Source organism: Abramis brama (assembly GCF_963993115.1).
Source record: "Abramis brama genome assembly, chromosome: 18".
NCBI lineage: Eukaryota > Metazoa > Chordata > Actinopteri > Cypriniformes > Leuciscidae > Abramis > Abramis brama.
In genome coordinates this window covers 29,481,710-29,496,771 of record NC_139980.1, presented here as the reverse complement: position 1 = coordinate 29,496,771, position 15,062 = coordinate 29,481,710, and the positions used below count along the sequence as shown (strand labels likewise).

General features: G+C 37.1%; 1 protein-coding gene across 1 annotated transcript; it reads right to left on the bottom strand.

Annotated features, from left to right (window-relative positions):
• Nucleotides 1–1,429: 1,429 nt before the first annotated feature.
• On the bottom strand, nt 1,430–13,654 carry tdrd15 (tudor domain containing 15; the record flags this gene model as incomplete). Its single annotated transcript, XM_084090734.1, has 3 exons — nt 1,430–1,443; nt 2,679–8,257; nt 13,647–13,654. The coding sequence occupies 3 exons, from the start codon at nt 13,652–13,654 to the stop codon at nt 1,430–1,432; spliced, it is 5,601 nt and encodes a 1,866-aa protein (XP_083946860.1).
• Nucleotides 13,655–15,062: the final 1,408 nt, after the last annotated feature.

The window sequence follows — 15,062 nt, the reverse complement described above, 5'->3', positions numbered from 1 at the left end:
GACAGCAACGTGGAAAGGATCGTCCAAAATGGGCGTGACTTAGCGGCACAGACATTTTTAAATATGTAAGAGATTATTTAAAATTACAGCGTCATTGTCGAAACATAAAACCCTGACCAGAATCATAAAAACTGAGTAGCCACTTTTTCTATAACGTCTGGCTGTCGGCTTAACGTACCAAATAAATAATTATATTGGTTTGTGTTGATGGGAATGTTTTAACATCTTACTTAAATATTTCTCTAGGAAAATATCCAGCAGCCTAGAACAAAACAACAAAAAGTGCAACAAAATGTTACATTACAACTATAATTATTATTGTTATTAATCCTTGGTAAAAAAGGATTTTTTTTTTTGCGTCAATTCAACATTAATTTCGTCTTCAAAGTGATCTCCCTTTCTATTTTATCATTTGTTTTTAATGTCTATGATTTTTACCCGCATTTGGCCGGTGTTCAATGGATGATTTGGCTGTTTGAGCCGCCATGCGCCCCCTCGTGGACTATTTTTGTATCGCATGAAACATTTAAAAATTAGTGATATGTGCCATCCAATATTTGCCAATGAGTCATTGTTACAAAACAAATGTATCTCCTGTTTAGCTAACTATACTATATTCCAGAGATAACAATAAAACATTCATGAAGCCAGTGATGTGTACATGCAATCACTATAGCTGCACTGACTGTAATAATTATAGTGTAATAACCATGTAATAACAGTCAGGATGGCCGAGCGGTCTAAGGCGCTGCGTTCAGGTCGCAGTCTCCCCTGGAGGCGTGGGTTCGAATCCCACTTCTGACAACAAACTTTTTAACCCACATCAACATTATGTTTTTATTGTGTTTCAACAGAACTGGAAATATTAACATCTTCACAAAAAAAACAACCACAATGTTTTACACAGCAAAATCAAACTGAGGTCAAATGTCAATCCTTTTAATAAAATAAAATAAAAGGTTTTCTGTTCAGATCTTAAAGCCATCATAGCTATCAAACTGATGGCATATTTCATCAGTCACATGTGTCCATTTATAGATACACAAAATCTGCCAAAAAGCTGCAAATTCACTCTTTAATTCTAAAACTAGACTCTTTAATCAAAAAGTATGTGATAGTTGCATGCTTAAAATGTTTTGATTTTAAGATCTTACTATTGACTAATGTTTGAACAATACAACCTCATAAAGCAAAATGCTCTATTATTACAAAACAATTATAACTATAAGAACATCATAACTAGGAGGTCAAAAAAAAAGAAAAAAAGAAAAACCCAAGTCATTCCAAAACTGGATTATTCTTTGATACAATGCAGAGCGTAACCCACTAGCTTCTCGGTTCTGAAATAAACCAATGGGAAAATTAAGTTCATCTACACACTAAACATACAGAGAATCAATCAAAATGTGTAACACTTACATGAGCCTTCTCACATCAGTGCACCTAAAAAATTAAAGAAGAAGAAGAGAAAAAAAGTCATAGGTTATTTATAGGTCTTTAGAAAACACTACCAGTTACAAGTCTGGACAGTGGACACACTTTACTAATTTTATATTACAATATTTTAATCTAAAGTTTTAGATTTATGTTCAGAGGATATTTCCTTAAATTATTAATTTCCTAAATATTTTTAACCCATATGACCACAGGAATCTAAAGAGATTTTTTTTTTTTTTTTACCAACAATGGCCAGTAGGTGGCACTATCACCAAACTTTACAGGTATGCTTAGATCAAAGTGCCACTGACACCTACTGAGCTTCGTTTATGTCCAAGCATTGCAGAACTACAACCGAAGCAGGATGGATAATGGCCAATATAAAACAGATATATTACTTTTAAAGACAATATGGAATAAAATATAATATTTACAATTTTAAAAAAAAGTAATCAGTAAAAAAATGTAGCTATCAAAAGTTTAGAAACATTATTTTTAATGTTTTCTAAAGAAGTGTCTTATGTTCACTAAGGCTGCATTTATTGAATCAATACTGCAAAATATCATTACAAATTAAAATAACTGTTTTCTATTTGAATTTATTCCTGTGATGTCAAAGCTGAATTTTCAATCATTACTCCAGTCTTCAGTGTCACATGATCCTTCAGAAATGTCTTCACTGTCACATTTGAGCAATTTAATGCTTAATTTCCCTCTTTTGAAAAAACTGTCATCATTGATAATAAGAAGAAATGTTTCTTGAGCAGCAAATCATCATATTAGAATGATTTCTGAAGGATTGTGACACTGAAGACTGGAGTAATGATGCTGAACATATTTTTAAATGTATTAAAATAGAAAACAATTATTTCAAATAATAATAATTTACAAAGTTATTGTTTTTACTGTATTTTTGATGAAACAAATGCAGCCAAGAGACTTCTTTCAAATACATTAAAACAATGGAATGTTTCCAGACTTTTAACAAAAAAAGAAAAATAGATCTTGTAGAAAAATAGACTTGTGTTCTATAATCCTATTCTGTAACATTTTGTAGAACTAATATATATATATATATATATATATATATATATATATATATATATACACACACACCCCCCCACAATATGTAATCCCTAATTAAGAATATGTGTGTGTTCAAACATGTGACTAGTAGTAACGGAAAAGACGGGTAAATTAAAACAATAAATCAAAGTTTTTTTTAATTCTCACTCACTCACATTGTTTGATACCTGATGGTGGACTAAGCATTGCCCTCTCCACAGGTCCAAGATGATCACCACTGCTGTTCGAAGTGTCTTGCTCCACAACAGAATCTTGAGATGACTTTTGATCAAACATGGACTCGTTTGAAAAGATCTGCTGAGAACATGTGGCTTCGCATGTGTGCTCAGTTATCATGGATAAAACATTCACAGTGCTGGAGATGTCTTGTTTAGACTCTCTATCGGCTCCTTGCTCTTGCTGAAACCTGATTCCAAGCATATTATCGATATACATGGCATGATCAGCATCTACTAACTCTTTTGCGAGATTTCGCTTTCCCGTGATTATGTCAACCTCCCATTGTGTCTCAGAAACAGGCTGTCTGAAACGGATCTGTAGGTTCCCATGACACATACAGTTCTGGAAGAAAACAATGGCATCATCAGACCAGTCCTGGCCATTGGGTTTCACTCCCCTCAGTAAACAATGATAGGTGACTTTAGGTAATCTACCGAGCTCCTCTGGAAGTTTTTTAAGCTGGCAGACATCGTGTAGGGACAAAACTGAATACTGCCCATAGTCAACCAAGTTTATGAGCACAGAGGTGGAATCGCACTGCACGATCTCGGCCCTGCACCATTTTTTCTTCTCCGCTGATTTCACCAAACAGCTCGCACCAGGAACAAAATCAACCGCCGATAATGGCACCAAAACTTCGGGAAGGTTCTCAAGAATGGCAGAGACATTTTCTACAATCAAAAGCAGGTCTTCAAGAATGATGTAAAATTCAGATGGGGTTGTGACTGCAGCTGCAAATCCTTTATATTCAAAGTTCATTTGGACAGGGGCCTGGAATAGAGTCTGTGGTCGATCCAAACTGATCTTTGAAGAAGTGTCTGGGAAGGGAGGATGGTCATCAACAACAAGCAACCCATCAGTACTTTCCACTGCCTCAATATCTCCCACATCCTGCAGAGCAATGCTATCAGGTGACTTGGAGGTTTCATGATCATTTGCATTAAATGTAGAAACACTGCAAGTTTCAGTCACTGATATGCTTGTGTCACATGGTAGTTTTGCAAGAACCACGTCCTTAGGCTTTAAGTTATTTTGCCTCTTCTTGTACTTTCTATTCCAAAAGACATACGTCGGGAAGTAAAAGCCTGCTTTCTTAATTGGCTTTGTTAGAACTGTCTGATTGTTTCCAAGTTCACATTTGCGTTGTGTGTTTGACTTTGTCTTTTGCTGGTAGGTTCTAACTTCTGCATGATTCTTTTTGAGTTCACATTTGCGTTTATGTGTGCATAACTCAGTCTTTTTCTGGATGGTTTTAACTGATATAGCCTTGTGGGCCTGAGAATCGGTCTGGGTTTCACTCTGGGACACTTTTGGCAATTTGTCTTGACTAGACAAGACTACATCTTTGCCCTGATCACCATCATACTTTGAGTTCCCATGCATGTGGCCATCCTCAATCTTAATGCTCACTTCCCATGAATTTTCAAGCTTTCGAATTAATTCTACCATTAAAGGCTTGCCAACTGCTTCCTTGATAAAGGAGTCGTCGTTTTCAAAAGAGTAAGGTTCTGCAAGTGTGCACAGAGTGCTCAATCTGGGCTGAGACAAAAAATGATCGGTTAGCATGTGAACATTCTTTCTGTCGACAGTTGCAGGATTGCCATAATCAATAAACTCAACTGCTAAGCTGCCACAGATTAAAACGTCGGTGACAACAGCTCTGTACAAAGCCAAGTCTTCTTCATACTCGGCGGCAACAAGGTCTCCTACTTTTACTTCGGTTGCCACATTTTTCATGTTATCCTTGAAGACAGTGCTGTTTAGTTCTTCACCCATTTGAAGGATCTTTGTTTCATCGTCTTCCATTTGGATAAAGAAGCTTCTAACAGAACTGCAATGAGAGATGAAGCCCACGCCGCTAGAACCTGGTTTCATTTTGACAGCAGGAAGATCAGATAGTTTAGGCAAGTTCTTATGTGATGGCACTACTTTAAGAGAACAGGTAGTGTCCTGTAGTTTCTCTTTTATTGCTGCTTTATGTTGCATTTTGGGAGGTTTTATGGGTTTCGAAGTTTGCTTATTTCCCGGTTTGGTTTTACCACATCCCCTCTTTTTGGTGTCCACTGTACTGTTTAAAATGCAGACATCCTCTTCTTCTCTGAGAGAATCTAAAGCAGGTTTACTGACAGTCAGATTACGTTCTGCCACACTGCAAGTTGCTGTGAGCTCTCTGACTTTTTCATTGATGTGCACATTTCCATCATAAAGATCACAAACAAAATGTCCGTTGTTGTCCCTTGACATAAACTTGGCCTGGAAGGATTTGTTGAGGATGTCAGTCTCGAGCCACATGTTGACTTCTGGCAAATGTTCCCCCTCTGGAACATTCAAAAGGCTGCATCTCAGAGCCTGCATTGGTGTCATCAATAAATCAACCGCTGTTTTGGGAATTGGTATAACATCTGTCTTCTCAGAAATTTGCTTATCACCATAATCAACAAAGAACACACTCACATGTTGATGAGATTGGACGGGGTGTGTCAGAGCCCTGTACCACTGGCCGTCACAGAAATATTTGGCCAGGCAAACATTACCGCTGCAGTCGTCAGATGTCGTAGTCAAGAGCTGACTTTCTTCAGCAACTCTTTCCATCAGCGTATCAAGGATCTCTGTATTCCTGTCGAGCTGAAAATAGATTTCCCAAGGACTGCAAACTTGAGTAACATGCACCAGTTCTTCGCTTCCAAAACTCAAGTTGAAAGATGAGTAAATGAAGGAACGAGGGTAGAATGATGAAATTAACTGCTTTGGAGATTGCATTTCCACCGCAACACCTTTCTCTAAAAGATACGTGGTAGCCTGTTGATGAGGCGTATGAATGGTGACCACATAAAGGAGACCTTTACCTTGCTCATAGAGCTGGGAATGAACTCTGCATATACTGGGTGAACCCTCAGACACAAAATCCTTGAACAAACTGCATGCTTCTGAACTCCAAGAACTTCCTCCAACAGGTTCAATCAAGTTCAAACTACATCTAAATGCTTGTTCATGAAGTTCAAAGAACTGTGGTACAAGAGCTTGGATGTTTTGCATCCTTTCCTGGAGAATTATGCCTAAGTCGACCAGGATCAAGCAGAGTTCCTCATTGTGTTTTCCTAATATGCATGCTCTATGCCATCGGTTATCCTGTGGAGACTTTACTGCACAACATCCTGCTGGCGTTTCAAGTGCAACTGTGTGTGTTTGGTAAAATGCCTGCATCTCTTCCATCAGTTTGTCCAGATCAACTTTTGTGCTCTCATTTTGGCACCAAAAGTCAGATGGAGAATTTATATGTAAGCAACTGACACTTACTTCAGATCCAGGCTTTAAATGCATCGGTTTGAAAGCCTCAGCAGAAACGACCTTCAGTTTTGGCGTCACATTTGGAGTACGTCTTTCAAGGTCAATTTGTTGTTCACACTCTGGTTTCAACTGATTTGGATTGGGCCTATAAGAGATGACTTTGCAAAAGGTCACCACACGAAGGTCCTTTCTGGTTTTTTTCTTGCTCAGAGCATTTCCTTTGTCTTTACATGGCTTCTCCGCTTCAACAGATGCTAATGCCGGGTTGTATCTCCAATCCAAGGCCATTTTTGCTGTTGTCATGATGTTTGCAATGCTATAGCTATTTTCAGCACCTCTCTCAAAAAGATCAACAACATATTTAGCATTTTTTCTGTGAATGGCATGAACCACCAAGGTTTTGTTTGATGTGACTTGCCTGAAGAAGTTGGATGCTGTGGTTGTCCAGATGTCCTCAAATGGAGCCACGTGCGCTAAAGCACATTTCAGTGCAAATTCTGGATGAATGGCAAACTTTGGGGGAAGCTTCTTAATTAATATGTTTGGCACCTTTTCAGTGTTTCCAAAGTCAATGAAAAACACCTCAGCTCCCTTTTCCAAAGTATCTACTACAATGGCCCTGTAGTAATGCATGTCTTTTTCGTACATTGCACAGCAAAGTGCACCAGGCACTGGGTCTTCAAAAACCTCCTCTTTTAACTGTAGTTTGGTGAAGTAATCGTTCATTTCTTTCGTCATGTTTTCAAACTTAGGATTTTGTTCTTTGGTCCTTATCCAGAAATGTTTTGGACTCTGGACATGCACCACATAGGCCTCAAAAATAGAACCATTAGGTATCAATTGACTTGAAACTGAATCAGAAGTCTGGACCGCTTTCGTTTCTGTAGCATACATCTTTGAAAGGATATTGTGGGGAAAGTTGGACTTGATGCCAAAAACTTCTCCAAGGAGTTTAACTTTGGCTTGCTCATCTGAGTGTTTCTCAGCAGTGCTCAATGTGACCAAGTAGAAGTTCTGATCTTTGCAAAAGTCATCGATTGCAACCTCTAAAGCTTTCCCAAGCAACCCGGTTTTTAGAGCCACTAGTTGTTGGTTTTTGATGGTCTCATCTGGTTCTTCCAAGCATGAAAGTGAACATGGGAATGCCATGATTGGTGTTGAGATGAATTCTGATGGTAGCTGCAAGATGTTTTCAACTTTCACAGATTCAGAATAGCCACTGTCGACAAACACAACTTGGACCTGGGAGTTGAGGGGGAGACACTGCACAAAACCTCTGTGCCATTTTTCATCTTTCCCTTTGATTGCACAGAGCAAGCCAAGATTTTCAAGTGGTTTATTGCTTGGGTAACCACTGCCTGATTCACATGCACGTGCTAATTTGTCTGACATTTCTTGAAGGTCCTTGTCCATGGATGACAGCCGGCAGTAAAATAATCCAGGATTCACTGCTGCGGCTACAACAACTCTTACTTTTTGACCAACTTTCAGCTTTGGGCCATTAAGTGACAGAATTTCTTCAAAGCCAAGCAGGCTTGAGGATTTGAGACAACATTCTTGCCCTATTTGCTTTTCAATCAAGAGATCAGGGACAGATTCATTGTTTTGTACTACTGGTTCCCCAATAAGAATCTCAACCAGTAGCAGAAATGTACTAGTGTCCACATGTCTCCCAAGCCTCATTTTTAACAAGTCACGATTAATGTCCGGAACTTCAAGAATGAGGACCTGGTATGGAAGACGAGCGTGTATGTATCCTTTGATCTGGCTGCCTATCAAGGAAGAGAAATAATTCTCTGTCAAACCTTCCCATCGGTTCTGGACTGGCAGTATATTGGCAAAGAAACCGCAGACAATCTTTGGTGGGAGCATTAAGAGTGTGTCCGATATAGAGGACAATTGGCTGGGCCCAACAATCAACACATCTCCATGGTCTAGCAAAAACATGTGGAATAAATTGTTCTGTATGTTTTGGACTCTTCCTCTGTACCAGCGACAAGACGCTGCATCTTCTACCAGGCAAACTTCTCCAACTTGAACAGAAACTTTCGATTTCACAACATTTTGAATTTCAACTTGAAGAATGTTGTAGTCCAGTTCACAGATAGTCATATATTGGCCCTGAAAGTGTATTAGTGTCTCCTCAGGACTACAGTCAATGTGAGTCAGCTTCAGCTCCACAGGCCACAAAACACAGGGAGCAGGGAGCTTTGTCTCCTCTTTTGCCCTAAATTAAAAAATAAATAAAAATAATGGATACAAAACTTTCTCATCTACTGTCTGCATTCAGCAAATATGCATTTATATAATTTAAACAAGTATTTGAATATCTAATAAACATTTAATTTCAAAATCCTTGTAGCTGTGAGATCTTCTGAAGGCACATTTGTAGACAATATGGCTAGGACAATAAATCAATGCATCGTGAATCGAGAAATGATTCTGGATCGATTCTGAGATTTTCCGACTGCATCACAATTCTCTCTCGATTCGATTCTGTGTTTTTAACAGCAGATGGCACTGGCATTTCATTTTTTTTATGTAACAAATGCAAACCTCTATTGCATCTTGCCATTTTGATTTGAAGAATGTGGGTAACCAAACAGTTGCTGGTCCCCATTGACTTCCATACTAGGAAAAAAAAATACCAAGGAAACCAATGGGGTCCATTGGTAACTGTTTGGTTACACACATTCTTCAAAATATCTTATTTTGTGTTCAGCAGAAGAAAGAAATTGATACATGGAGAGTGAGTAAATAATGACAGAATGTTCATGGGTGAACTACCCCTTTAATTATAATATATTTATTATTGTTATCTTGTTACAGGTCCATCTGAACTGTTAATTTTATGTCTTATTTAAGTATTTAATTTAATATTGTCCGTTTTGTACAATTACATTTATTTATTTTATAAGATACTGTTTATCTAAAGTTTAGTTAATTGTTTTGCACATTTACACATACATTTTAGTTAACAGTAAATGCATTGTCTGCTAGTTTATTTAGCTACTTTCAGTACACCACTTTAAGTAAGCCACTTAGTACTGTAAGATTTTGAATATTAAAGTTCAAATTAACACCTAGCCACTCTTGTGGATTTGCTACTGTTACAATTTAAAACCGTAGAAGGGTAAAAACATGCCAGGCAGACATTGACGCAAGCAACAAGCTACAACTAATAACATTGATAAATGATAATGGGTGTGTTTTGTAGTCTGCGAATAATCAAGCATTGACAATAGTCAATCATATTGGCGCATAAAGCTTAGGCCGGCCCTGCCTGTGGGAACTGTCCGAAATACTTCCGGAACCAATTTAACTGACTCCAAATACAAAGCAAAAAGACAGTACCAATTACAATATGTGTATACAAATAATTGATAACGCTTTACTGCAATGGCATATAGCAAACAGCATGACAAGGTGTGCAAATGCTGCTCAAAACAACATGTTCCTCGCCAAATGAATGAGAAGGGTTTTTAATCTAAATAAAGGGCTAGTAGGATTGTAAAATAAGTCGATGTGATTGATCATTTATTAAATTACTTATTTAATAATCAAATATAACGCGGAATACGTGTCAACAAAGCCGCCTCAGATGTGTGCTTGTCATAATGTGTAACTCCTGTTGTGGACTCGCTCTTCCTGGAGCAACACTACGAAACATAGCAACTACACCCAAATAATTCACAATGCTTTATTACAATATTGTTCTCTTAATAATGTTATGTAATATGACAGTCGCAATCATGATCATTATTAGTTGTGCATTGCTGTTTGAGCTGCATGCAATGAAGCTGAAGGTTATCACCAGCATGCTTTACTACAGCGTTCATTCTTAAACAAATGAATCCTATATGAGATAAATTATATAGATAGGCCTACAAAACCCCCCCACAATATTACAACTTACATTTGCACAAAACAAAAGGCTGCGAATGCACACGCAAACTTAGTCATCATTAGGTGTAAAAAGCTGTAAAATGGTCCCAAACATAACGCTAACTCCTGCGCGCTCGCTTCATTTTTCCTCGTGTCTGCTTGACATGTTTCGCGGTTGAGCAGCACGCACGAGCATAAACCTATGGAAGCCCGTTTCCGCCACGTTGAGTAAAAAAAAAAAGATTCTTTAAAGGGATAGTTCACCCAAAAATGAAAATTCTATCATCGTTTACTCACCCTCAAGTTGTTCCAAACCTGTATGAGTTTCTTTGTTCTGCTGAACACAAAGGAAGATATTTGGAAGAATGTTTGTAACCAAACAGATCTCGGTCCCCATTGACTACCATAGTATATTTTTTTCCTACTATGGAAGTCAATGGGGACCGAGATCTGTTGATTAAAAACATTCTTCCAAATATCTTCCTTTGTGTTCAGCAGAACAAAGAAACTCATACAGGTTTGGAACAACTTGAGGGTGAGTAAACGATGATAGAATTTTCATTTTTGGGTGAACTATCCCTTTAAGTCATAATAATGAGAAACTTTCTCATAATAATGACTTAACATCTCATAATAATGAGAAACTTTCTCATAATAATGACTTAACATCTCATAATAATGAGAAACTCTCTCGTAATAATGACTTATTTTCTCGCACTTCTACGCATGCGCAAAGCAGCGGAGCAGAAGGGCGTGCCACACTAGCGACATCCGCTGGTCAAAGCCGTGTAAATGCATCACAGCAAACATGGCACGCTCTGCAAAACAGTTGTTTTCATTAAAGTCAGTTTGATCTACTAAGTGCAATCTGTAGTATCATTAAATAACATCATCAGTAGGCCTATATCTTCCATACTTTTCCATGCGCACGATAAGGTGTGAAAGTGGAATGCAGAAGCAGGACGGTTACCATGGTAACGAAGGACGCCTGCTTGTGCACACCGATGGAAATTGTTACATGAATTTACAAAACTATCAGATTAAAGTTGGAATATTACATTTATTCGTCAAGTTTAAGTGTAACACATATGTGTGTTAATATAACACGTATTTTGCAGATGCTTCTAGGATATTTGATGTGCAGGTTCATCTGGAAGATATCAATACAGAAATCACCTTTAAGATGTTTATGACTTTGGGGACATTTAAACATAAGTGGGCAGTGGAATGGGGGAAAACGCAAGGTCGAGACGTGTTTTTAAAAGCTGAACTTCTTTTCAATTGAGCGCCTTGTTTTTAGAATGCTGTGTCATGCGCGAGACGCTGCAGAAGAGCGGGCGCAACGTCCGTCTAGTGCGCGTTTGCCTAGAAAAGCAATGAAAAAGCGCGTTCTGTATGAACGGACCCTTACACAGATTTCCAGATGAAGTGTTCTTAAACAGATTTGGAAAGGTGTGCTGTCTTATCATTCCTCCATCTATTTGAAATCCATGGATCACCCTTGTGTTGCTGCTTGTTCATACACAAAAATACAAATGAATATTACAAATGAATAAAAGACTATCTAGTATGGAAGCCTGTCTCATATACTGATCATTTATCATTAATGTTATTCACTGCAGAGCGTGCCATGTTTGCTGTGATGCATTTACACGGCTTTGACCAGGGGATGTCGCTAGTGTGGCACGCCCTTCTGCTCCGCTGCTTTGCGCATGCGTAGAAGTGCGAGAAAATAAGTCATTATTACGAGAAAGTTTCTCATTATTATGAGATGTTAAGTCATTATTATGAGATGTTAAGTCATTATTATGAGATGTTAAGTCATTATTATGAGAAAGTTTCTCATTATTACGAGATGTTAAGTCATTATTACGAGAAAGTTTCTCATTATTACGAGAAAGTTTCTCATTATTACGAGATGTTAAAGGCAGGGTAGGTAGGATTTTTCTAAAAAAAAAAAACATTCCAAATTTGTTTAAACTGTCTTTATATACCAATACATAATTAAAATGTAAGTACTCTGAAAAAGAAAGTATAAAAATCGAGTGTCTGTAGACCTCTCACAACTGTTGTAAACACAGCTAATTATTTCCATTCACTCCCACCCCCTCCCTTCTGGGCTCCTTCCAAAGCCACGCCCCCAAAAGACATGAACGCGCGCCAAATGCTCAGGCTCAGCTGGAAGACGCATTTATTTACCTGAGACGAGTGCAGAGGAAGGAGCGCAGTGCATGCAGTAACATCATGTCAGAATCACATGTAATAAAATACCTAACTTTATTACTATAAATAGAAACAAATAAGATGGCTTTTAGTACTCTCTATCAAGCTAGCATATCGATACTGGTAAAGTTTAAAATATATTTTGTTTGATTCGGTAACGAGCTATATTTAGGCTATAGGTAACGAGCTATATTTATAAGGCAAAGCTAAAAATAGGTTGCATTGATACACGTTTTTCCATTACCATCAGTTAAACTGTGATGAAGGTGAATTTCGTGTAAGATTCATAACATATACGGTGTTTTGCATGTAAGAGTTTCCATGATGAAAACATTGTTGACTCTGATGAGGACTAACGTTACACTCCGGAGACAAGTACCGCATCGTCGGTTCGAGGACAGGTCCGGGGTCGAGGGCGAAGCAGAGGAGGTCGTTCAAGAGTGCGGGCAACCAGGGTCCGAGGAAGTAGTTTTTGCCTTGTTTGCCTTCGCTGACTGCATATGCAGGTGCTTTGAATTTTGAATGCTCTTTCTCTGCCATAATTTTACTCTTCGTAGGTTCCGCGCCTCTCTTGCACTCCTCAAATCAAACGGATGCGCGCGCATATAGGCAGATCTTGTAGCAACAGTGGTGGTAGCCATGGTTGCGAGAGTGAGTGACAGTCGCCCAAACCAATCAATTGTTTCGTCCCGAATGGAAATAATGAGCTGTGTTTATTGCAGATTAAAAGGTCTACAGTCACTCGATTTTTATACTCTCTTTTTCAGAGCACTTACATTTTAATTATGTATTGGTATATAAAGACAGTTTAAACAAATTTGAAAAAAAGTTTTTTATAAAAATCCTACCTACCCTACCTTTAAGTCATAATTATGAGAGTTTCTCATTATTACGAGATGTTAAGTCATTATTACGAGAAAGTTTCTCATTATTATGAGAAAGTTTCTCATTATTACGAGATGTTAAGTCATTATAACGAGAAAGTTTCTCATTATTATGACTTAAAGAATCTTTATTTTTTTACTCAATGTGGCGGAAACGGGCTTCCATATAAACCTGCTTAATCGATAAGTTTTATAATTAACTCGATTAATAGTTAACATTTCTACTTTTTATATTTAACACCACCTTTAGAAGCATTTTAATAATGATAATGGGATTTTTTTTAGATCATGCCATTGATCTTATACATACATAAACATATTCTACGCTGCATAAATAACTACTTTCTGCATGTGAAAATATTCAAGTGCATGGATCATCGGTTAAGTGTTGCCAAGTCCGCAGATTTCCCGAGGAATCGTGCTACTTTTACACTGTTCAAGCGGGATGTTTTTCTAGGTGCAAAGCTTCTCGTAAACACCCTTTCTAGTCCAAGGGTTGAAGAGCTAGATAGAAGTTTGCGTAAGTTTTGGACGTGATTTGGATAGTTATTTTGATTTGCAATGGGGCGGGCTTTGTTATGCAGACCTGGCAACCCTGCATCGGTTATTCAGTCAAAGCCTTACCTCTCCATTTGACTCGAAGGCATCTGAATCCAATCTAACCATGCAGTCCTGGTAAATGTTCAAGTACTGAGCACGTCAGCCACAGCTTGGGATGATGGAGGTCAACACACTAATAAAATAGCGTTAATACAAATCATAACGTTAATATATGGACCGAAATACCTGAAATAGTCATTTGAGTTGCATGATCATGCAAGTAGGCTAACACTTCATGATTCTATGATTTACATTTTAATACAAGCACTATATCCATAAACAGTACGGCAGTTCATAATTAATGAATCGTTTAAACAATATTTTCTGAATGAAACTGTCGAATCTATCGATATGACAGATTTTCGACTTCAGGTGTATTTGGGTTGAAAAGTAGTTTTCTACGGTGTTTTTTTGATGAATACCGAATACATTAAGTATTTTCTACAGACAAAGTGTTTATTTTGTCTGTAGCATTTATAAATTGAGTAGTTGTTTTTAGTGTCTGACAAAATTCTCTTACCTTCTCGCTCATCATGTTTTCGGCAGAATACGCGGCCTTGGCACGTGCTGTAAGAGGAACGCTAAGCTGTAAAGTCGTGGGCCAATCAGGAAGCGCCTACCTACACATTCAAAAGACATTTAGAGGACACCGGGGCTAAAATAATAATAATAATATAAAAAATTAAGTTAAGCATATAAAAAAATATTATTTTTAATGTTTTTCAGAAATACAGAAAAAACAGTACTATTGTGAAATATTATTACAATTAAAAATTATGGTTTTCTATTTGAATATACTTTAAAATATAATTTATTTCTGTGATGCAAAGCTGAATTTTCATCAGCCATTACTCCAGTCTTCTTCAATGTCACATGATCCTTAAGAAATCATTCTAAATGCTGATGCTGTTATTATCAATGATGGAAACAGTTGTGCAATTCTTTTGAAACCTGTGATACTTTTTTCAGGATTTATTTGATGAACAATAAGTGAAAAAAGAACAGCATTTATTTAAAATAGAAATATTAAATAATCTCTTTTTTAATCAATTTAACACATCCTTGCTGAATAAAAGTATTAATTTATTTCAAAAAAAGAAAGACAAAAAAAAAATACCTACCCCAAACTTAGAAGGTTTTCTATTTTAAATAAATGGTGTTCTTTTGTTTACTTTTTATTCATCGAAGAATCCTGAAAAAAGTATCACAGATTATAAAAAATATTAAGCAACACAACTGTTTAAGTTAGCATATTAGAATGATTTCTGAAGGATCATGTGACACTGAAGACTGGAGTAATGATGCTGAAAATTCAGATTTGTATCACAAATAAATTATATTTGAAAATGTATTAAAATTTCACAATATTACTTTTTTTTTTCTGTATTTTTGATTAAATAAATGCAGGCTTTATATATATATATATATATATATATATAT